Below are 25,474 nucleotides of genomic sequence, written 5' to 3'. Positions count from 1 at the left end.
GAGAAGGTTCAGGTTAGCCTTGTCCCTAAAACAATTCAAATGTCCATCAACAGTAGAATGGACAAACTGTATAGCCATACAATGGAAATGTATATAACAATGAAAATAAATAGACATGCCCAACAACATGGATGGCATCATGTTGAATGAAAGATGCAAGATCTGTAAGAACACAGCATGATTCCATTTATGTAAAGTTCAAAAACAGGCAAAACTAAACCATGATATTTAGGGAGGCATATACAGGTGATAGAACTACAAGGAAAAGCACAGATATGATTATTGTTGAAGTCAGGAGAGTAGACAGGGAGGGGTTGAACATGAGGAGGGACTCACAGGAGCTTCTGGGTGTGTCCATATTCTACTTCTTGACTTTGGTGGTGGTTTTATGGGGTTTATGAGATCTCACCCATTATTACTTTTTAAACCGTACAATGTATAATCAGCCATTTTTCTGTGTGTTCTGTTATACTTCACAATAAAACAAAAAAGAAGGGAAAGAAAAGAAAGAAATGTAGATCAGCTAAAACAAAAGCAAACCCTGGTTTGGAACTATCTGAATGCATTCCCGAGTTCTGACAGTAGCCAATTCAGCCAAGGGCTGCTTAGAAGGACTTCTATGAGGCTTAAGACGTAAATATGAAGGAGAGAGAAGAGAGCAAGAGATCAAGTGGGTGACACAGGAAGAAAAAGTTACTGAAGGTCTATATAGGTAGAGAAGGTTGTATTCAAGTGTTTATGCCTGGAACTCCCAGAACCTTTCCCTTCTGACTTAGTTCCCCTGTAAACATCTTCTTCTGGAAAACTTTCCTTGGCTCCCAGGTAGACTTAAGTGTCTCTTTGCACTTTGTATTTACCTCAAAAGCACTATTCTTGCCATGCTGCAATGGTTTGCCTCAAGATCCTCAAAGGCAGTGTATCATTTCTGAATCTTTTCCTATCCTCTCCTTTCCACCAGCATTTAGGTCAGTGCCTAACAAGGAGGAGAAACTCATCTGGTGCTTGTTGAATGACTGAATGAACAAGAGAATGCTTTACCTTGAGCTGCAATTCCTTGTATCTCTTGGACATCCGAATGAGCAACTTCTCACCATTGATCACAGCAGATTTTTCTTGATAATACTGGACCATGGCCTGCGCAGCTTCTGTGTAAGCCATCTCTAAAAAGGCCTAAGAAAGAAAGGAAGGACACTCATTGGACTTGAGTTTAATGGTCTTAAACAAGATTCAGTACAAGGCATGATTCCACATCTATGAAGTTCGAGAACAGACAAAACTAATCAATGGTGACAGGAGTTAGCACTGACCTTCTCTCTCAGGTGGGGATGGGGTACTGATAGAGAAGAAGCATGAGGAAACCTGACATTCTGGAAATGCTCTATATCTTTACCTGGGTGTTAACTATATGGGTGTACACACGTAACAAATTAATGGAATTGTACACATAGGATGAGTGTACATTACGCACTGTAGAGTATGTGTTTTATACCTCACTTAAAAGGAAAAAAAAAAGTCAGTATAAGGAAGAGATCTCTTTGATCCCATCTGTTCAAAGAGACCTTTTTATAAACATCACCAAAGGAGCTCATTATAAGATGGCCCTTTCCTGATCCCCAGGGTTACCAGACATTGTTCTTAATTATGTATGTCTGTCCTAGGCTACATCATGCCATAGAATCCCTCTGAGATGGGAGAGTTCACTAACCCACATTTCCCTGGAGGGGCAGTTGCATATGTGGCCTTGAGCTGATCCCTATAAAACTTGCTATTTGGTGGTGATGGTGACAGCAAGAGACACAAGCTTTGGTTATTTGAGCTCTTACTTTCCTTATAAAGACAGAAACATACTCAAAATTCAGGAACTCACAAACCCCTGGGCTTGAAGGAAGGCCATGTTATCATGAGTTACAGAAAAAGGAAAATTCCCCAATTATGTTTCCACAGCATCTTTCTTCTTTATTTAACTGCTCTGATAAAACACAGAGAAGTGGGCTTTTCCACTCAATCTGTGTCTACTGAGAGTTCCAAAGAGACTATCTTGACTGTGCATCAGTTTACCCCAGTAGCTGGTGTGGTGAATTTGTTGCTGCTATTGTTTCTTGGATTTGTTTGGTTTGTACTATACTGACAATATACTGATCCTGATTCCTCAGTGCTACAGGGGAAAAGGGGTCAGTGACAGGGAAGCCCTCACTGTGAGCCCCTAACTCTCTCATTTCCTTAAACTAAATGGTCTAAACAAGCTCATTCCCTTCCTTCTCTCATATTTATTTCTGAATTTGAGATGCACGGCTTTTCTCCATGCTGTCATAGTCTATGACATTAGCGTGGGCGACTAAGAAGTCAAGATTCTTTAGGGTTTTATTTCACATTCTGCCACCCAGCTTTCTAAGTGCCTCTTTCTTGATAAACATTTTAGCACCTCTAGCTCTCACTTGTCAAATGGGAATAATACTAATCTAAGGACTCTCACTACATCAATGTTACAAGCTGAATTCTGTGCATTTACCCAAAATAGAATTTCTGAGAAGTAGGAACAGAGACAAGTGAGTAGTCTCACTGCAGGTTGATGGAGAGAGATAGCTGATGACCTGATGTGGCTATGAGTCTCCAAAGTTCAGTCTTCTTTAAGAAAAGAATTTTTCCTATTCCTGTTCCTCTGATTAATAAAGTAAAAATATTCATTAAAAGATAAAATATTCTGATTTTTGACTGTTGGGAGTATAAACTCCCCACCTGACTTTAGAAATGAAGACAAAGGTACTCCATCCCAAAGGGCTCAGTCAACTCCTACAGGTTAAGGATTCTTAGTTCCTTAGATTTACTAAGCATCCATCCATTCTTACACTCCTACTCTCCTGCTGACATCAAGGACTAGGAAAAATACCTAGTCCCAGGTTCTTGGCTGGCTGCAAATCCAGGTCATAAGATAGGATAGGCTTAGAAGATAAGACTATAGCATTAGCTCAGGGGGTTGACAACACAGTGAAGAGATTAAAGTCCATAGATTTTTATTTTGGGTGTGCCAATTACCCTTTCTATGTGAATGAGCACCTCATTCCAAAGCACCTCCTCTCACCTCTAGGCAATTCACGAAGGCCTGTATCCATCACTAGAAGGATAGAGTGAAACTAGGGGAAACAAAAAAACATCAGCAGCAAAAACGTCTATGCTATGCCAACAGAAGGCCAGCTTTGCATCAGCTTTTTGTGTTAAGAATGGCTTCTTTCAAAAATTATGTTGTTCCCTTTCACTAATGTGTGGTATTACACTGGAGTGAAAATACCCAGACCTACCTGATTAGTCGACTTCATGAGGATGTAATTGGTGACCTTTCCGAAGGGCAGCCCCAGGTTAATGACGTCATTCTCAGTGCAGCTTCCTTCAGGGAGATTGCAGATGTGCACCACGCGGCCAGCCCCTTTCCGCTGTGCAAACTAATAGCAACAAGGATCAGTCGTGGTCTTCAGAAGACGGTTCCCTTTTCCCCTCTCTTCTAGACATTCCTAATGGCTATCTTTCCCCCAAACAATGATTGTAAAACTATAATTTACAAAATTAATGCAGAAAAAATCCATTCACAGACACACATAAAATATCAATTGTATTCTATCTCTTTACAAAAGGATTCATAATATATATATGTTTTTGAGATGGGGTCTAACTCCCCTCACCCAGGCTAGAGGGCAGTAGTGCAAACACGGTTTACTGCAGCCTTGACTTCTGGACTCAGGTGATTCTCCCATCTCAGCCTCCCAAGTAGCTGGGACCACAGACGTCCACCACCATGTCACAGTAATGTTTTTGTTTTGTTTTGTTTTGTTTTTTGAGACAGAGTCTCGCTCTGTCGGGCCCAGCCTGGAGTGAAGTGGCGCAATCTCAGCTCACTGCAAACTCCGCCTCCCGGGTTCACGCCATTCTCCTGCCTTAGCCTCCCCAGCAGCTGGGACTACAGGCGCCCACCACCCGGCTAATTTTTTTTGTATATTTAGTAGAGACGGGGTTTCACCGTGTTAGCCAGGATGATCTCGATCTCTTGACCTCGTGATCTGCCCACCTCGGCCTCCCATAGTGTTGGAATTACAGGCGTGAGCCCCGCACCTGGCAATAATGTTTTTTATAAGCAGTAACAACCAGGGCTGTGGAGGATATGAGGAAATGAGCATATCCGTGTGTTGCTAGTGGGAGGTTGAGTATCTATAAACTTTTGAGAATACACTTTAGCAATATTAAATAAAACAAAGTATACAGAGCCCATGATCCTGCCATTCCACTCTTAGAACGGTACCCTATAGAAATAATAGCACCCCAATATGTGATGGTTCATGTGCAAGAACATTTATTACAGTAATTTATTAGGTGGCAAAAAATTTTGGGAACAGCCTGAATGTCCAACAATAGGGAAATGTTTGAGTAAATGATGGTTCAATCATACAATGGAAAACTACAAACCGATGACAAGAAGGAGGTAAATGTGCTGATATAGGATAATTTTTTTAAGAAGTCAGAATCTTGCTGGACCACTCAGACTAGAATGCAGTGGCACAATCATAGCTTACTGCAGCCTTGAACTCCTAGACTCAAGCCATCCTCCTGACTCGGCCTTCCGAATAGCTGGGACTACTGATGGCTTGAGCCATCACACCCAGCTAATTTTTTTATTTTTATTTTTTGTATAAACAGGGTCTTGCTCTATTGCTTGGGCTAGTCTCGAAATCCTGACCTCAAGTGATTCTCTCACCTTAGTGATATGGAATACTTTTTAAGACAGATTGTTAAGTTAAAAGCAGGTTACCAAGTGGTATGTGTACCATGATGCCATTTTTGGAAAACAAAACAAAAATATATGAAAAAAGATGAAGCAAGTGTTGTAAAATTTTGATAATTACTGGAATTGGGTGATGGGTATAGAATGATTAATTATACTGGTCTCTACTGTTCTGTATGTTTAAAATTTTTTGCAATAAAAAATGCTTAAAGAATGTCAGCACAAACAGACAAAGATGTGGAGCATACATATCAACCTGTTGGTGCTGGTTATCTTCAGAGGAAGGCAGTAAGATGAGACAAGCTGAACCTTCTTCATATATACCTCATATTGTTTGACTTACAATTCCAATAAAGAAAAAAGAACATAGAAAAGTTTATGAGAATCTAATATATATGCATTGACATTCACAGCAACAACCTGTGGTTTAGGGCAGTGGTTTTCAAAATATTTTCAGCTTGGAATCCTTTCTTCAAATAAAACTGGTTTATACCAATGTATTCAACAAGTAAAAGAGCTATTCTGGTCAAACCTTGGGGTCTGGCACCCTGGCACCACCCCCACCTGGCACTCTCAAAGGCACCTCTAAGGAATACAGTTTGGAAACCACCATTTGGCCCTAATCAAAGCTCCTGGAGGGCGGAAGTGTGTCTGTCTGTTTTGTGCAAACCTTAATCAGCCTAGAATCTCTGGGAGGGTCAAGAATTAGTAACCATAAGCCAACCCAACGTGGAAGAGAAGGATATAATTTTCCAAACCTGAAACACATTCTAATAGCATAGTCTCCATTTGCATAATCACAATTTTCTATGTTAAACTGAACTTCAACATCTAATTACATTTGATGTGGGTCCGACTCTGCTAAGGTAATATAGGGGGAAAGTCTAAGATATCATCCCTAACAAGGGCTAATACTTGGGTAATTCTACCATGAAAAGCCCTCGTTTGTCTCATTTGAGCTGAAAACAATTACAGTCCATAAGAATTTCCTTTTATGGTTCAGCCCTGAATTGTAGAAGCCCAAGTGCCTCTTTCCGACCTCCCACTCTGCAATGTCCAGAGGTCAAGCTCTTTCCCAAAGGGGAGCAAGGATTCAGGCAGCTCCCAGAGCAGCTCCTCATCTCCCTAAAGTGCAAACGCACTCTCCATCAGCTAGGAGACTTTGAGTCTGAGCCTGGCTAGTGAGGACTGAACCCTTCTGCAGAGATGAAAGGAGGAGTGCTATTAAGAAGCAGAATCTTTGCCTCCCATTAGTGTGAGTGTTCACATAAAGATGCAGACACAGCTGAGCTTTCAAGCAGGGCAGAGTGGCTGGTCCTCTGAGCTTATCACAAGGAGGGCTGAGGCTGGGCGCTCTGCCTGGTCTCCTCTTAGCGAGGCACGTTTCTGCCCCATGTGACTTCGCTGTGCTTGGCCTGTGCTAATGCGTGCTTGGACAACGGAGCAGACACCCAAGGCAGTTCCGGGCCTATCCTGCTCCTGGCCCATCCAGTTGCCTAGTGAACAGGCATGAGGGCCAGTGCCTCTCTCATTGTCTCCTCCAGACTGAAAGGACAACTTGAGAGGCTTTTATTGGAACACAGCACAGCAACTGCGGCTGCTGGGTAGTAGAAAAAACAACCTCGCAGCTGCCGGTCACCAGAGAGAAGTATTCATGCTGTAGATGTCGTTACCAAAGGCACTAAAGATCGCAATTAAAATTTCCACTCAAATTTTAAAAAGACATCTGAGTTCTTTCTCTTCCAAGATTTTAATCAGAAATAGGAGCCGGATTTTACCAATTTCCTTGTCATTCATTAAGATACGAATGAGATTTTTAGTATTCTTCCAGATAATAGTAATATGGAGCTTTCCAATTATGAGCTACATCAACTGCAAATGGTCATGGGAGTGCCAAGATATTGATCCCTCAGGCTGAAGGCCAAGTTCCTCCAGTAACCATGAACAGCTTCTTCAGTTAAACCATTTACTTCAGCAGATTATTTTCTAAGTGAGCCATGAAATGAAAATCTTGAGAATCTCTGGGTTAATAGTTTGCTTTTGTGTGGTGTCTGGCTTCAGGGCATGTGGTAAATCCTATCCAGTTAGAAAGATAAATTAATTTTTATGTGTTCTATTCTTTTGCCAACATTTTATTTAGGATGCTTCATCAAGTTCTTTTCTGCCATTGATCTGAAATATCTTTTGGTTGTTGTTAAATTCCATTTAGGTTCAAAACCATCTATAATTGATACGAGATGTAGAATAATAAGTATTATCACTCTATTCTACTCTTATTACACTTTACATAAACATTGCTATTATTTGCCCTATGCCCTGTGGGAGATCTGAATGATGAGGGAAAAAGGGATGGAGCTAGGGAGGAAAGTGAGAAGGGAAACAGGGGGAGTGAGGTCCCTGAGTGGTACATCAAAAGTACAGTTTGTACATCAGAGGCACTGGCAAATCCTGAGTGCCCTTGAGCAAGCGTCACCATGCTGTGCAGTAATTCTCAACCTGGGCTCTCTTATAAGCCCTTAAAGGTCTTTGAAGGTAATAATACTACAGGAAGCAGGGGGCTAAACATTATTTTTGACATTGAAAAATGCGAGTTGAGATCATACTTTGAGTTTCTTTATCGATATGGTAATCTGGTGTTAAATTCAATTAGGCCTGAGGATGCCTCCATACTTTGAGTTCTTATGTAAGGAACTGCAGTTTAGCACATCAACTAGGTGAAAGCCTGAAGTAGTGTACTTTTGTAACAAATAGCTGAGTCTCAGCCAATCACAGCAGCCAAGCTTCAGTTAATCACAGGCAGCCGACTGATCAGACCATGTTCAAATTAGGCAAATACGGAGCTGTAACCAATCAAGCTGTTTCTGTACCTTGCTTCGGTTTTCTGTCCATAAATGCTGCCTGCCCACGTGGTGCAGCGGAGCTCTCTGAATCTCTTCTGGTTCTGAGGGCTGCCCAATTAAATTAAACTCTGTTAAATGTGATTCATTTAAAATTTGTCTTTTAACACTGGTTAGCTCTTAGGCTAATCAGAAAGTCTAATTGGTGTGTCTCTGTCTTTGATTAATAAAAATGGGTCACTAGTTACTTATTAATACAAGTACTTTGGCAGACAAAATCTTTCCAAATCTGAAAATGTGGGACAGTGGCTGCTTGGGGTGGAAGTAAATAATGAAAGGGGACTTGAGCTATAAAAAGCTTGGAACTTTCCAGTGGAAAGAACATCCTGCTAGAAAACAGAGGACCTGGGTTCAATCCCCAGCTCAGCTACTGATTAGGTGCATGAGAGAGACAAACTAATTTCCTTTTCTGAGCCTTAGTTTCCCCATGTCTGGAATGAGGGAGGTGACCTATAGGTCTAAAGTCCTTTCCAGATGTAAAAAATATATATGCTTATGTGGCTCTAAGTTCTAAAATTCTACTCCTCCCAGACGCCTTGACAAGCTAAACCCCAAGAACCAGGATAATGATAGCTTTCTCCAACTGTGCTCAGCATAAACAGGAAACCCATGTCTTTCCCACTCCCTGTCCCAATGAATGTAATGTTTGTCCTCTCTCTCCATGTAATCGGCTGTTTAACCATGCATCCATTCCCAAGCATGTTCATCTTTCAGACATGTTTGTCTGCGTTAGTAGTGGTCTCATCTTTATAGGACTGAAGATAAGCTCCAAGCAGTGAGCACCTTGTTTATGAACCCTGCAGCTCCCTGAATAATTGTGCTGCCACAGTGGCTAGAAAGAGTTGAGATGATACACAAATGAACTACAGACACCTGGGCCTGGGGCCTCTCTGAGAACAGACTCACGTCAAGTGTGAGTTTTATAGTCACCAAGTACCAGAGTCAGGGAAGTGGGAGAATCAGACAGACCTGAGTCTGTACTGAATTTCTCCATGCCCAAGTTGGCTTGTCTGTAAAACACAGGTAATAAAAACAGATTCCACAGGACTGCTGGGAAGATGAAATGCCACCGTGAATGTACGGTGCTTTGCTGCAATACCTGGCATTATGTAGGCTCCTGTAAATAATGTTTATCTCCTTCCTCCCCCTAACAGTTAAAGGATGTGTTACAATGATTCTGGATTGGGAAAAAATATTGGTGTGATTATGTAAGACAAGGTCTGTATTCTTAGGAAATTCAAGCTTAAAAAGAAGCGAAGAGATACAATGTCACCAACCTCCTCTAAAAATAATGATTTAGGGTATACCTGATCAGAGGATGGATAGATAGATAGATGGATGGATAGATAGAGGAAGATACAGAGAAAATGACAAAGCAAATGGGGCAAAATATAAAGGAGGAGTGAAGTTAATCTGGACAAAATTTATATGGGAGTTCCTTATACCTTTTTTTGTAACTTTTCTGTAAGTTTGAAATATATTAAAAGTTATCAAAAATAAATTTTAAAAGACATACTGTAGGGGAGAAGGGCAGGTCAAGGTGTTGCTGGGCTCTGTCTGCTGAGCGCCCAGGAGCCACACGTAAGACAGGTGCATTGAAAACTTTCTAGCAGAGGTCACATCTCTAAGACAGCTAAGTTGCAGGGGAGTGACCAAAGCCCTAATTACCACGCTAAAGGGACAATCATCCTTTTGCAGCCTCAGGGAGGCTTTAGCCTGCCTGCAAGCCAGCACTGACCTTGAGTACCCCCACATGGGATCAGGGGCCTGGGCTGTGCATTTTCACAAGCTGGGGCTGCACCTTTAAAACCAGACGGTGCTCCTGATGGTTCATATGGCTGGGCCCCAGACCTCTCAACTGACCCTCAACTCTTTTATAGCTGGGGAGAAATGCAAAAGAAGCAAACAGACTTGTATAGGAAGATTCTGAGACCTTTCGTTTCCCCTTGGTGCAGGTAGAAACAGTCTTCACAGATGAGTTCAAATAAGAGGCCCAACTTCAAATAACTTAGAGTTGCAATAAAAATATGGCTTACGGCAACAGGCCTGCAGGGTGAGAGGTCTCTCAAACTGCTTCCTAGAGCTGCGAAGTGTAGATTCCATCTTCAGTAAACGACTTCTGTGCTCCAGCCTGATCTCTCTTAGATGTGACCTAATTTTATCTGGCACAGAGTCTGTGGGTCTCTGCTGGTTTTGTTCTAAACACGCCTAAGAACAGACATGGCAAATATTTATCTCTCATGATGTTGATTTATTACCTGTTATGCAGAGAGCAAGATGTTGATTTTGAACCTATTATGCAGATAGCAAATGGCTGTGAATTCCATAGCTATGGATCTTGGCTTAACTTGGAGGGTAGACATAGTTGCCTTTACTGATACTTTCAAATATTTTATAGAGCATATTACCTTTGACTTAGAGTGAATTAACTCTTACTGGTAAATCCACAGGATTGCCTGCGGATCTTGGACGATTCACCTATTTAGCAACTTCAACATCCCTGGAAACTGTAGAGTCGCGAAACGTTAAAATTGGGAGGTCATCTGGTCCATGCTGTATATGAGGACACTGAAACCTGAGAGAAGTTAAGGATCTTAATCTGTGGTCAATTAAACAGTGGCAGATTTGTGATTAAAACTCAGATGTCACTGAAAAGACCTATCAATCGCAGACTTGATAAATTAAGGTAAATACAAAAGTGAAGTTACAAAATAAAATAGGAACTATTTATGTTCTGATGTGGAAAGATGTCTAGAAATCAATTTAAATATGTATTGAAAGCTTATGTTAAGTGAAAAAAAAACCAACAGATTTATGACATTATCTGATTTGTGCCCAAAAAATTACTTTTACTAATGAAACATGTACACATACACTAGCTAGAGAGATATATAGTTATAACAAAAGCATTTAGCTTCAGTTTTCTCTGCAAAGTTGACTTTTATATTTCTGTTACTGTTAAAGATTGTTTATACAATGTTCATATTGCTTTTCCAACAAGAAAAAGTAAGATTTGTAAAAAGAACAAATTCCAAAGCAAAACCTACCCAGGGCTCCTGTCTCCTCATCTTTGTTCTCTTTGAAAAAGCACAAGGTGGCCCCTGCTGGAGGGACAGGAGCAATGACAGAGCTGGAATAGTGGCTGAGGGGGCTGGTAGCATATGCCACATCAATTACTAGTCCTCATGCTCAAAGAAGTCAGGAGACCAGAGTGCTCCGAGCCATGCGTTCAGAGGGCCAGGGCAGACAGATGCATGTTCTAGAAACAGAAAGTAATCTGGGGTGCAGCCTGTGACTTACACCTCTGGCCTTCCACAGACATTCTATTTTCCTGAGCCTCCATTTCCTTATTTATACAAGTTCCCCAATGTGCAGGGTCTTGGCGAGAAAGAAATAGTAAAAACACAGTGTATCATCCCAGGTCAGGGTGGCCCATCTGTGACAGTGGCACTAAATAAACTCCAAGGTGGCTGTGAAAACCGCAGGGTGGCTTTACAGGGACAGTCACAGAGAAAGTGCACCTCAGGCAGGCACAAGAAAACTATTAACAGGCTGAGAAGGCCCCGAGCCCCTTCCAGAAACCTGATTACTCTGCTTATGTCAATTCAGGCAGCCAAGGGGAAAGTGCCTGGCCTCAAATGGCAGAAGCTTAAGTGAAAGTGAACACCCATCTCTGGGGACCCTGGAGTGGGATGGGAGGGGCGGGGGACAGACACAAATCACCCCACCACCAGCAAACACAGCGTACAACTGTCAGTGCAGTGTCCCATCTCTGTCAAAAATAAACACGCCAGCCTGGGCAACATGGCGACACCCTGTCTCTCCAAAAATTAGCTGAGCCTGGTGGCGCATGCCTGTAGTTCCAGTTACTTGGAGGCTAAAGTAGGAGGATCACTCTAGCCCAGGAGGTGGAGGTTGCAGTAAGCCATGATCACGCCACTGCACTCCAGCCTGGGTGACACGGCGAGACCCTATCTCAATAAATAAATACATACATAAATAACAATAAAAAGGAAAAGAAAATGAGAAAAAAACCCAAACAAAAATAATAAACAAACAAGGCAATGAAACACTCAGACTCCAACAGAGGTGGGAGAAGTTTAAATGCAGCCAAGTCTGTCCCCAGAAGGGCTTGGTGGCAGGGGCAGATGGTATTTGCGGTCCTTTTAGATTTTGTGGCAGTTCGGATATATTCTGAAGGCTCATTTCCAGAGCTCCGTGTCACTTTGATTTTCTCTTGCTTAAAAACAGGGAGCTTTAGAGGCAGTAACTGCTCTTTGCTCCATAGACATTAGTGATCTGATCAGATAGTGGCGGGGTCCTGGCTGTTCCTGGTTTCACTCAACAAAATGTGTTTCCGAAAAGATGTATGTAAATGGAATCAGACATAAAAAGTGCTGGCACAGGACCAGACCTCACTTGTGGAGGAAAATGGGATCTCTATGGGGGCTGAAAGGCAGATAACCGGGGAATTTCATTCCCCTCATTATTTCGTTTCTGTTTGCATTTTCACAATAAGCATAAGTGTTGTAAGCAGAAAAACAATAGAAATGTATATGCAAAAACAACTCACTGGGCACTCATTGGAACCTGGAAAAATATCCTTTGGCAACAGACTAATCACCCCTTATCTTTGGGGTAATATCTTTGGAGGTCAGTGTTTGTAGGCAGAAAGAAAATCAATAGTTTCTCTGAGAGACTCTCCTGCTACTTAAAGGAGCCTTGCAAAGTATTTTTCAAGAGTGGATTAATCATTTCTCCATTTCTGAGCTTGTCTTCAAATGTCAATGTTCTTGCATTTCAGGTTTTCCTCAAGACAGATACACCTGCATTCAATTCCATTTGCTGGCAATGGCAAACCGGGGGACCAGCATCTGACAGAAGGATGTGAATGAACATCAAGCCACTGACAGTGTAGGGATTGGCTGGGGCAGGCTTTGTCCTTGTCCCTCAGATAGCCTTGGGGAGGCTCATGTGACCAGCAAGATGTCACAGAAGTTATAATGATAAAACCAGACAAATGCTGATTCCCCCCTTCCACAGGGTCTGTAGAAAAAGCCTCCAAACATCTAAGTTCATCTTGGCAGATGCTGTCAGAGTGCAGAAGAAATGTGGATACCAGGTGTGGCTGGCCTCTTCATGTTGATCCTTGAGTGGCCAAGGCCAGAGAAGTCCCTGTCACCTCCAACGCAGCCTCCGAACCTCCCAAGCGGCTTGTGGGGCAGGGGGAGGAGGAGGTGAGAGGGGCTTACTAAAGAGAAGGATCACAGCAAGGAAGAGACCCCTCAGATCCTTGCAGAGAGGCTACAGGGCTTAGTGGTTACAAATGAGGCTTCCAGAACTAGGCCGCCTAGGTTTAAATCCCACCACCTCCAATTACCAGCTATGTGGCCTTAGATAAGGTGCTCAGCTTCTCTAGGCCTCAGTTTCCCAACTGTACAATAAGGATAATAATAGTATCCACCTCACAGGATTGTCTAGAGGATTATATGAGCTAATACAAAATAAAAATGCTAAGAACATATTGAGCACTACATAAATGTTGGCTATTGTTGTTATTATCATCCTACAATGTCTGGGGCTCTCTGTCCCCTCCTAGCTTCCAAAATGTTAGCTCTCTCTCCCCTCCTAGCTCTAGCAGAGAGCTGTCCCCTAGGTCTCTGTCACCTCCTAGCTCCTAGCAAAATGTTTCTTGTGTTGCTTCTCACCAGGCTCAAGTCAGATAAACTCCCCATCTCTAGGCGTTTGGAGGAAGTTGCACTCAGAGCTCCTAGGAATTAATTAGAATCAACACACAAATCATCAGATTGCTTGTGCTTGCCCACTGGTGCGTAATTTAAAAATACATTCATGGGAACCTCAAAACATCTCTAAGGTGGAGCAAGGGTGACCCTGGGTATTACTAGACAGATTTGTATAAGGGGAACACTGATACCAAGACTTGGACAAAATCCTATGGCCAGCAGACAGAGCCAGCCTTAGACAGGGTGAGTTTCCCCACCACTCTTCACAGCCAAAATCCTGTGGCCAGCAGACAGAGACAGCCTTAGACAGGGTGGGTTCCCCTCCACTCTTCACAGCCAAAATCCTACAGCCAGCAGACAGAGCCAGCCTTAAACAGGGTGGGTTCCCCTCCACTCTTCACAGCCAAAATGGGTTAAAAGTGCTCGTTACTCAACAACAGCCATGGTTACTTCATATGTACTTGACAGTTCCCAAATCATTGTCCCTTATATTATCTCATTTGATCCTCACAAGGGCAAGACAATACTGGGTCTATGCCAAGGCTTGCTCCCACTGTCTGGTGCTGGCCACTGACCCAGAAGCCTGGGCTGCAGGGCTGCATGGGATGTTCTGAGATTCGAGGAATAATCAAAACAATAAATTACACAAGCTGGATGAAAATCCAGTTGTTTACTTTATCTTCCAAAGGCATTATTGTTCCCACTTAAGGAAACAGAGCCTTGGAGAAGTAACGTGACTTGCCTGGAGACACACAGCAAGTGGCTCCAGAAGTAGGACTTGAATTTACGTCCCTAGAGCCAAGTCCATAGGAAAGGGTCTCTGGCTCAATGGGCAGCACTGGAGGGTGGGGAAGAGGCCTGGGACAGACTGCAGAATGTCCTGCCTGTGTCTCTTTCTCCCTATCCACCCCGGTTTACAGAGGGGCTCAGCTGATGCCATCTCTTCCCCGTACCCATATCCCAGGCTGGAGTCAATTTACAAGCCCTGGTCCCTGCCCACCTGACACCCGATCCAGCCTCCCCCATCGTGGTCACAGTCCCTCCCCTTCAGTGCCTGCAGTGGGGTCTCAGGGCAGGGTTGTGAGCACAGAAGTTCCTCCATGGCCCACACCTCCATCAGGACAAGAGGTCATGTCACCAGGAATCTGACCTCAGAGGACAGGCCTCACTGAATCTAGCCATTGCAGTCTCCTGGGACTGACCCGAAGCTGCCATTGGCCTGGGCGTGGCTCTGAGTGAGCAGAGTGCAGAGAAGGAAACCACAAAATTCTCTTTCACCAAAATGTGGGCTTCTAGACAGGGACTCTCTCAAAGCGCTTCTCCTATTCAACATTACAAATCAACGCACACGAATAAACAGAAGCCTGGGCTCAAGCAGGCCTCACATCTCATCACGAACCACCTCGCTTTTCCACTTACTCACTCCCCAGAGCCTGAGAGCTGCACTTCATGGCTTACTGGCCTGATGTTTTGCATGCCAACACATAGAGGGGACAAGACATGCTCTTGTGAGTTTGTGTTCACTCGCAGGACAAGAGAGAAAGGCTGCAGCAACTCACACCACAAAAACACAGGCACAGGCTAAGGCATACAAACAGGTGCCCTCCAGAGGGTTCAGACAAATGCATTTGTTCTACAGTCAGCTTTCCTCCCACTCCCCTTTCTCCTGCCCAGGGAAGAAGAAGAGAAGTCAGATGGGGGGTAGGGTGGTGGCACAAAACAACTGAAACCCCAGAGAGAAGAGGAGCTGTCACCATTGGTGAAAAAGGAGAGACGAAGCTTAGGAGCTTTGGAGGACTAAAGTGTATATTGTAGAGACAGCAAAACTAAAAACGAACAAACAAAAATAGTATACAGCACCAACTGGTTCCTCAAGGGGCCAACAAATGCTTCGGTGCATAGTCCTTATTTTCACACGCTTTCTGGTTCGAGCTTCAAAATTACCCTCTCCTAGGAAATAACCCACTTCAATAAAACATCAAATAGTCTTAAAAAAAACATAAAAAGCTCAAACTTATTTTCTTCTAAGCCAGCGCTGAATGCTAGAAAGTCCAGGAATGCCTTCAATTTTAAGGATTTATGTCAGCTTCTTAAGTCATGTGTTTCCATTACTGGATTAAACAGCTCTTAACTTCTGTCTGGGGATGTTTTTCTGAACGACACAAAGCCAGATCAGCACCTCTAGGCCCATACAAATGCTTGAGGACAACAATGACAATGGAGAAAATGGTTTTTTGTTTGTTTGTTTTGAGACGGAGTCCCGCTCTGTCACCTGGGCTGGAGTGCAGTGGCGAGTCCCGCTCTGTCACCTGGGCTGGAGTGCAGTGGCGTGATCTCGGCTCACTGCAACCTCTGCCTCCCAGGTTCAAGTGATTCTCCTGCCTCAGGCTCCCAAGTAGCTGAGACTACAGGCACACACCATTCATGAACCAATCTATGGCCAGAAAGTGTGACGATCTCCCTGGCTGCCTGAGTCACATGCTCGCCTCACTTCTGGTGATGTCATCTTGGAAACTAGAGAGTGTGATTCCCAGAGTGGAAAATTGAAGGGTACAAGGTATAAATGGGTCTAGACCTCAAAAGCCGGCCAACTCTCTATTCTTTAAGCGAAAAAGATGTTAACATCCTCCCAGTCTGTGGCATGTCAGGTGCATACCGAGCATGAAGAACACAGTGCCGGGAAAAGCAACAAGCATTTCAGGGTGACTGGCAGACAGAGAGGTATTTGAGGCAGGGCATCGTGGCTCACTTTGGGTGACCGAAGCAGGAAGATCACTTGGGGCCAGGAGTTCAAGGCTACAGTGACATACTATTGCACCACGACATTCCAGCCTGGCTGTCTCAAATAAATAAACAAACAAATAAATAAACTAATAATCATTTTCATTAATTTCTGGAGAAAATGTTTCTGTACTCACAGTTGTCCCCGCAGAAGCCAAAGGAAATGTGGGGCTTGACTGAGCAAATGACCTTGCTGGAATGGGCACGTATGATGTTCCAAGATTTGAGGCATAATCTAAATGACGAATTACATAAACTCGATGAAAACCCAGAACTTAACATCAGAAGTCATTATTAGGACATAAGCAGGCATAGAAAACCGAACCTTTCCCCTTCACATATTATTAGTGATCGACGTGACTATACCTCTGGACATGCTGATAATCAGCAAAGCTTTATGCCTAAAGTATCTCAGAGAATACTGATGGCTCCAGACAGCAGGCCCAGTGCATTTTAGTGTCTTGGGATCTGTTTGCTTTCTATATGCATAAGAAGGGGACATCAGGGAAGTCCTGGTTATTAAAGATGGGACATAATGTGCCTGTGGGAAGCCCATTTCTGCTTCAAGCTGCTGACCTGTAGGGCCTCGCTCACCTTCATTCCCAGCAGGGCTATAAACAGCTGTGCTGTTAGGAGAAGCACACAATGTTCCCTCTGCCGAACCAAGTATACACCGGATGCCAGCACTGGAGAGGGCGAGAAAGGGAAACCGGCTCCCCAATAAGTTAAACAAAGAATTAGCATGTGACCCAGAAATTCCACTCCTAGGTACAGACCCCCAAATAGTTGAAAACAGGTGTTCAAACAAAAACTGTACCCAAATGTTCCTAGCAGCACTATTCACAATAGTCAGAAGGTGGAAACAATCCAAATGTCCATCAAAAGATGAATAGATAAACAAGAATGTGATATATACATGTAATAGAATATTGTTCAGCCATAGAAAGGTTGTACATATTACAATATGGATGGATATACCTTGAAAATATTATGCTAAGTAAAAAAAAAAGCCAGTCACAAAAGGCCACATATTATATGATTCCATTTACAGAAATGTACAGAACAGGCAAATCCATAGAGACAGAAAGCAGATTGGTGGTTGCCAGGGGCTGGCTTAGAGAGAATAGGGAGTGATTGCTTAATGGGTATGAGGTTTCCTTTTGGAGTAATGAAAATACTCTGGAACTAGAGAGTGGTAACATTTGCACAATCTTGTGAATGTGCTAAATGCCACTGAATTGTATATTTCAAAATATTTAAAATAGTAAGTCCTATGTGAACTTGACTACAATGAAAAAATAGGAAAGCCAGAAAAGGGAGGCACACGCGCACACACACACACTTCCCGCCTCTACCCGGCGTTTTCTACTTAGCATTTACCACCAGGGATGCTGTAATTTTCTTGTTCATTTTGTTTATCATCTCTCTGGCCCCTGTGAAGCATAAGCTCCTTGAGGGCAGGAACTTTGCCTGTTCTGGTCTCTGCTATTGCCCCAGGACTCGAAACAGCGTGTGACACACAGTAAATGCTCAGTGAATATGTGTTGAGCCGATGCATGAGCCTGTCCTCCTGAACTGCACTTACTTTTCAGAGAAGACCAGGCATTTCTGAGCGTGCAGCTTCCCTTTCACATGCAGCTCCCAGTCCTAGGTCAGAAGGAAAAAAAAGTGACCAAAGTAGAACTGAGTCCATGGGAAGGCAAAGGATGAGCACAGAGTCACTGGCCAGGCAGGGAGCACAGAGCTCCCAGAGGCTGGACCACCCCTGCGGACACATGCCCCACCCTCCTGCTCTCCCTCCCAGGCTCCTCCCGCTGTTCCTGCCTCCCCATCCAGCCTTTGCTCCATCGGCTCCTCATCCACACATCTCATGCCCATCTTGAACAGGAGCCCGGACTCACAAGTTGGATTCCCTCTACCCCTCTCAATGGACCCTTGCACCCACAACCTACCTCCCACCTCCCACCCCTTCTCCTTTCCCCCAGGAAGACCCCATCTATTTCATATCCAGTTGGGAGACTCTGGCAGGTAGACTCACAGCGACTTACAAAGCCTTAGAAAAGGTTCATGAGAGACAAAATCCTTGAGGACCTCCCAGTGTCAGCTAACTCCCTCCCAAGGCTGGAGGTCAGAGGGCATGTCGCATCTGGGTCACAGGGATGCGTTTGGATGATGTGACCCCAATAGAGGTGAATGACATGCTGCAGTGTGACTCACACTCTGCAAGGACATTATTATGCTTTTGGACAGGATAAGAGATGGGAGGCGGGCAGCCCAGTGCTTAAATGGTGCAGGTTCTGGAAGGGTCAGGCCCACATTTGAATCTCCACTCTGCCACTTCCAAGCTGGGGAGGTGGCAGGGGGAAGGGGCTGAGAAAGCCATTTCATCTCTCTGGGCCTCAGTTTTCTCATCTGTAAAATGAAAATCATAATAACATCTGCCTCATAAGAGTTACTGCTGGCACACAAAAATGGTTTAATATATGGTAATTGTTATAATTTTTGTTGCTTCAAAATATTTCACTGCACCTGCAATACATTTTTTGGGGGGAAATTACACTATCATACACCTCTGTGTGCAGCAACTCAAGGCATTTTCCAACCACCAGGAAGGTGTCATGAGGCTCTATCTCCATTTTGCTGATGAGGAACCTGAGGCTCTCTACAATAACTTGTCTTGGTTCCAAGGGGGAATTAACCTGTTTCCTCTGATCCAAAATTCTGCTATATTTCCTTTCTAACTCACTACAGTATGGGTACTCAAGGGGCAGTAGCTTCTAGGTATACCACGGGGGAGAAGCGCTCCATAAGAAGGCAGGAAACTCGAGTTCCTGAGCCCGTCCTCTGCAACCCAGATGAGGTCCTTTGCTCCCCTACTCAGTCTCAGCTTTCTCATCTATAAAAAGTATGTAAGCATTTCTGACTCACCTTCAAGCAAGGGACTGGTCCTGATACATTTCTGAAATTCCTTTGGGTCCTAATACCTATGATTTTAGTCAAGAATACTGATGGCAAAATTCTGTTACCCCAATGCAAAAGTTCCTTGCCCACTGGCAGCGTGAGTTGGGTCGTGGGGAAAGGCCTGCCCAGGCTTCTAGCTGTGGCTCCCAGCCTGTCTTGGACAACTCACCTTCAAATCAAACACCTTCTTGTCACAGATGCTACAGATATGTGGCAAGTGGAGGGGGGCCACACCGTGAAAGTCGTTCAGCTCCTGAGCCTGCAGGGGCCGCACAGAGAGCAACGCCTGTTCCTCGTTGGCCCTCCGCCCAGCACCGATAAAACCCTGTTTGCTGTTGTTAAGCCGACCCCCGAAGGAAGGAGGTGTCCTGTCTGAGGTTGGTTCCTCGGGGTCATACAGCTCATAGGGCTGGTTGGGGGGTGGAGGCCACATGGGACCTGCTGTGAGATCAGGCTTGCTTTGGCCAGAGAATCCATGGGGGCTCTCCCATTGGCTGTTTGTGCCCTGTAGCAGTGGCCCGACCTCGCTTTTCAGGCCCCCAGCCTGTTCAGCTGGAAATCCGCCAGCCACATGTGAACCTTGGGAGTTGGGTCCGTAAAAATCTTTGGAAAAGGCAGCTTGACCATCCTGCCCTGTGTGGCTGTAGTGCCCTTCATAGGTCACGCTGCCCGAGGTTGAGGCCGAGGCTGCCAGGAAGCCGGGCTGACCATCTGTTTCAGGGCCATATGTCTGGCCAGAGCTGGCTTTGCCATACTCATAGAATCCTGTTGTAGCTGGAGCAGGCCCAGTCTTGCCAATGCCCAAGATGACTGCTGGCTGACCAGTGGTCTGAGGCATTACCCCAGTGAAAGGATGCATCACCATGGCATTGGGGGGCTGGTTGGGAAGGTTCATGGAGGGTCCAGGACCTCGTGTCTGGCTGGGGGGTGAAAAGGCAATTGCATTAGAGGGAAACCGGGTACTGGGTATGGTTGCAGCATGTTGGGGCACCCCAGCATGGCCGTGGGGGGCGCTGATCACAGACGGATGCCTCAGTTGATTGAAGAGAGGCTGGGACATGGCCACTTTGGAGAGGACTTGGTTCAGGACTGTGGCGGCCGCAGTGTTGTTGGTGACAGCTGTCTGTGCCAGCTTCAGCCGGTGGAGGGTGAGCTGGGCCTGCAGTTGAGCCAGTTGGAGACTGGCAGGTGAAGGAAGCAGAGGGTTCGGGTTACTGACCGAGAACGGGTTCTTGTCCAGGAGCTTGGCGGCACTGCGGGAAGACAGAGGTCTAGATGCACAGCTCGTTTTCAGTGAGGGGGGCAAGGGGCTGTTGTTTGTTATCTGTAGTCCACCCCCCGACATAAACAAGACCTTCCCACACAGGTCTCACATACAAGTGAATCTGCAAAAACCTGTGCTCACACATACTTATTTGAAAAAAACTCCAATGGAAAAATTATATGACAGAATGTTCAATTTCACTGGCAAGTAGAAACATAAACTAAAACCATTCAAAATAAATATTCGTCTAGCAAAATAGCAATTTTTTAAAAATGACACTGTGTTGGAGAGAGAGTAGAATAGGCACAATGTCAGTGATAATCAACGCATATAGCTTTGTTAAAAGATAGTCTAACAAAATGCATTTATTATAGACATATTCTTTGACCCTGGAATTCAATTATATAAATCTAAACTGAGAAAAGGAGCTCAAATGAAGACAAAATTTGATACCCAAAGATGCTTAATACTATATTATTTAAGAGTCCAAAGTTGAAAATTACAAATATCCAACAATAGGGAGATGGGATTTGAACTGAGAAAATTATGGTACACCAACATAATAAAATATTAAGTAACCATTAAACTTGGTGTTTAAATTTCTACTTTATTATGTAACATTTAGGACATTCAAAAAAGAGTACCCAGCACCAAGTTTAAGGCAGAGAACATTCCAACACGATAAATCTCCCTTAGTTACCTGCTTTCCCTACCTCACCCTTCCCCATCATTGCCAATGGTAAACATTATCTTGAATTTGCCAAAGTCTCTGTTACAAAAAACAAAAACAAAACCACTTTAATGACATGAGAAAATCTATATGCTCTAATGTTAAGTGAAAAAGGCAGGCTTCACAATTGCCTACAGAGTGGATCGTGTTTACATTTGTGCCAAACACTATTTCATCCTTGTCCTCATTTCACATCCAAAAGCAACACGAATTGTCTTCCTGTCTGAATACAGGCACAAACAAATTCAGCATCTCCTATACTCTCACAACACGAATCATTTCTGACACTAGATGTGTGGGAGGTTTTCTCCACACACCAAGCAAGCAACCAGTTCTGCTGTGGACCCCAGCTGGGTGTCCTCCAGTTCAATTCTGACACTACCTGGAGAAAGTGTCAGATCCCACAGGTTGATGGCTCAGCCCCACAAGACTGTCCCCCACTTTGGATGTCAATCGCAAGCCCCAGGTTGTTTTACTTGTACTTCTGACCAACTGGCTGTAAATCGGAGTTAGACTAACTTGCTAGAGAGGCTCCCAGAACTCAGGGACTTGCTTAGTTTTACTGGTTTATTAGAAAGGATAAATGACAAAGGATGCCAGTGAATACCAGATGGAAGAGGTACACGGGGCAAAGTGTGTGGGAAGGGGTGCAGAACTCCCATGACCTCTCAGGCACCCCCCTCTCCAGGAACCTCCACATGTCCCAGTCCTTTCTGAGTTTTTATGGAGGTTTCATTGCACAGGCATAATTGATTAAATCATTGGCCATTGGTGATCAACTCTACCTTCAGCGGCATTCACCTTCCCTGAGGTTGGGGGTGGGGCTGAAAGTCCCAATCCTTCCATGCTGCCGTGGTCTTTCCAGTAACCAGATCCCATCCTAACAATACCTAAGGGGCTGCTGGACATTTGTCAACTCATTAGCATACAAACAGATATTTATCTGATTCCAAAGACTTTTGGAGTTGTATGCTAGGTAACCTGATGAAGACCAAATCTCACGATATCACAGTTCCCTTCAACTGAGCTCTCAAACTCAACTAGCATAAGGAATAACCAAAAAATTACAAGTAAAAAAATCTGAATTTGAAGTAGTGGGCAATAGTAGACTCTCACCGAATCTTACTGCACAAAGGGTGTCTGTCTGACATGTGTCTTTCATGTGACCTATATTGGTTGGTTATAGTGGTTTCTGGACCAAAAATCAGTGTGCATGATCTGGAAACTGGAAAGACTTTCCCAGAACGTCTGGGATATGTGGTTACCACAGGCAGGCAGGGAATCTTTGGTTAAGACCATATTTTCCAGGTTTTAAATTCCCCTCTGAAAAGTGGGTGTCATCAGGAAATATGTTCAGGATGTTGATAAACTGGAATTCTAGGACATTTGAATGGGAAGAAGGGGACTGGAAAATTGGAAATTGGGGTTGCCATGGACAACGCATGCTGTACAATAAGCATGCTTAGGCAGTACAGGGTAGACACTGCATAACTGGGACACCTTAGTCTCTACTGTCACAGGTTCTGTACAGTAAAAATCCAACGATAATGAAACAAAAAGGAGATCTGTTCATCTGTTGTTGGACACTTAGACTGGGGACTAGCTCAGGTGAGGAGGAAAAGGGCAAGTGACATAAGCTGCTACACTGTCTTATTGGCAGAGAGTTCCCAGAACGTCAGGCACACCCACATTTAAATGTAAGTACAAAGCACATTTGAGAGCCAGATAAAATACCTTTTTTATTCTTTCTCATTTGCATGAAAAATCAAAAATTGCCTATAAGATGTTAAAAAGGCACCACCTTCCCCAGCCAGCAGCCCTGCTATGCTCCAAGGGCAGCACAAGCTAGCTGCATTTTAAAATATGGGGGAAGAGGGCGCTCAAAGCTAAAGGTAGTTACAGCCCTGTTCTCCTTTGGGGAGTCGAGCTGGTTGCAAACAAGCCTTGGGGGCCCTTTGGTGACCCACCACAAATTCAACAGCAGCAGAATGGGGAGGCACCGATATCTATGTAGGCACGAATACGGAAGGAAGAGGAGGATGGATGATCAAGAGTCTGACGATAAATTTCGACTTGTGTAATATTAAGTAGCTGAGCTTTAGAAGAGCAATTAAGCTTAACTGAAAACCCTGGTCACACTGGGCCAACTCTTCCTCCCAGGTTTGTCCATCATGCAGCCTGTTCTTGCTAACAAGGCGATAATGAGGTGCCAAGTTGGTTTCCATGACCAGAGTAAGACAAGGTTGGTTTTGTTTTTCCCAGAGAAGTCAGCTGTATTTTCTAAAATTGCATTCTGGGCAGGAGAGAGCTCTTAGTAGAGATTCCCCTTTGCCCCTAAAAGGACATGTGAGGAAGAGCTAGCTTTTCGACTAGGAAAGCCAGCCACGCTGGGTATTTGCAGGTCAGCCATGGGAAACCTGTCCTTTTCAGAGTATGACCCAGGTTACAGAAGTTAATCCATTCAGATTCTGCAAAAAATAAGAAAACTAACCAGGTTTTCTTCCTAACTTTTGCTTTGACTGGAAAATTTTCATCATTCTCAACTTTAGTCAACCTTGAGTAGAAGTGATTTCACATGAATCATCAGAGCTGAGCACCTGTTTTGATCCAAACACACTAGACAAAGAAGAAAAAACACATCATACTATTTTTTAAAGCCCTAAAATTCTTAGCCTGCAATAGTTAATAACCTGAAATTCAGGTGCATATAGTGATCATATTTCTGAACCAAGAATTGGGGGGCATGATCTGACACCCCTGGAAGCTGTAACTGATGTCTCCTGCTGTCTTCCCACTCCTTAGTTTGTCACTTTTATATCACTTAGCACATCCTGCGCCTTGGGTTAAAAATAATTGCGTGCGTGCCTTTCTACTCCATTAGACATAAGTTCCACAAGAGAAAGGAGTATGTCTTGGAGAATCTTGTACTTCCTCAGCACACTGCCTCCCACTTGATGGGCACAAAGTAATTGCCATGAACAAAATGAAGAAGGAAGATAATGGGTATGGCTCATCAGAACCTGAGAACCTGGTGGTTTTGAGGCAATATGGACACCTCTTTTATGAGTACACAATTCTGTGGAGAAAAACCCACAAAAAGCTCAAAAAGGACAATCTAAATACACCCAAGAAGCAAATAAATGTTGCTGTTGTGAATAACTAAACCTATAAGCAGGTACAAAGTCACCTTCCTAGAGGACTATCTACAATTCCCCACTCCAGTGCAGGAGCTTCAGTCCACTATTTCTCTGTCTAAGTCCAGGTTTTTAAATAGAGTGGATAATCCCTGCAGTAGGCTGAATAATGATGCCCTGAAAATGTCCACATTCTAACCCACAGAGGCTGTGAATATGTTATCTTACATGGTAAAGGGGGCTTTGGAGATGTGATTGAATTAAAGATCTTGATTATCTGAATTTCTCAATTTGGTATGCCCAATGTAATCACAAGAGTCCTTCTAAGATGGAAGCAGGAGGATCAGAGTCAGCGAGAAGATATAAGGATGGAAACAGAAGTCAGAGAGGAGAGAAGATGCTTTGCTCTTGGCTTTGAAGATGGAGGAAGGGGCCATGAGCCAAAGAAATGCAGGTAGCCTCTTAGAAACTAGAAAAGACAAGGAAACAGATTGTCCCTTTGAGCCTCCAGAAGGAACTAACACCTTGACTGTAGTCCAGTGAGGCTGGTTTTGGACTTCTGACCTCAAGAACTGTAAGATAATACATGTATGTTATTATAAGCCACTAAATTTGTGGCAATTTCTTACAGCAGCAAAAGAAAGCCAACACAGTTCCCAAGACAATTAGATGCAAAAGCAGCTTCCGCTAGAGAGGCGGTGGTAGGTGTAGCGGCTGATTGGATCTTGCTGGTATGAATTGATCCCCCCAGAGTATAGACCATCTAACCAAACATCCAAAGACCCTCTGGGAATGTAGTAAGGGGTGAATTCTGCACAAATAGGGGCCCATGCAATATGTCTCAGACCTGGCTAGTCCAAGAACCACATCCCTGTAGCTACAGTGATTGGCTCAAGGGGGAAGACTCTCTGATACTTTGCTGGAGCTATCAGGCATGATTCTCTGTCATGCCACGGTTGCTAAATTGTTGTTAAGCCATCACTTAATGACAGCCTGCTTGAGAATAAAGCCAAGTCAGAAGATGCTGGCCTGAAGACAGAGGTACAGGCAGCCCCTTGATGACCTCCTAGGAATGCCTTGAGCCAGCTTCTCCTGAATCCACCCTGGACTTTGCTGGACATGAAGCAATGCATTTCCTTTATTTGCTTAAAGAAAGCCAGTCTACATAAACCACCAGCATTTAACCAGCTTTTAA

At 44.0% G+C, this 25,474-nt stretch overlaps 1 protein-coding gene across 2 annotated transcripts in view; it reads right to left on the bottom strand.

The window, feature by feature from the left end:
- Positions 1-25,474, bottom strand: part of RBM20 (RNA binding motif protein 20) — a 195,966-nt gene that overhangs the window by 38,995 nt on the left and 131,497 nt on the right. For both annotated transcript variants that reach the window (XR_012094048.1, XM_007964079.3), the window contains exons 2-7: positions 19,321-20,404; positions 17,776-17,837; positions 16,785-16,876; positions 16,328-16,425; positions 3,297-3,437; positions 1,039-1,170 (exon numbers count right to left, since the gene is read on the bottom strand). Coding sequence is in view for 1 of the 2 variants with exons in the window: in XM_007964079.3 (XP_007962270.3) it covers positions 1,039-1,170; positions 3,297-3,437; positions 16,328-16,425; positions 16,785-16,876; positions 17,776-17,837; positions 19,321-20,404 (1,609 nt within the window). In the remaining variant the exon portion in view is untranslated. The remainder of the gene's footprint in view (positions 1-1,038; positions 1,171-3,296; positions 3,438-16,327; positions 16,426-16,784; positions 16,877-17,775; positions 17,838-19,320; positions 20,405-25,474) is intronic.

This window comes from Chlorocebus sabaeus, chromosome 9 (assembly GCF_047675955.1).
Source record: "Chlorocebus sabaeus isolate Y175 chromosome 9, mChlSab1.0.hap1, whole genome shotgun sequence".
NCBI lineage: Eukaryota > Metazoa > Chordata > Mammalia > Primates > Cercopithecidae > Chlorocebus > Chlorocebus sabaeus.
This window is presented reverse-complemented; position numbering and strand designations above follow the sequence as displayed.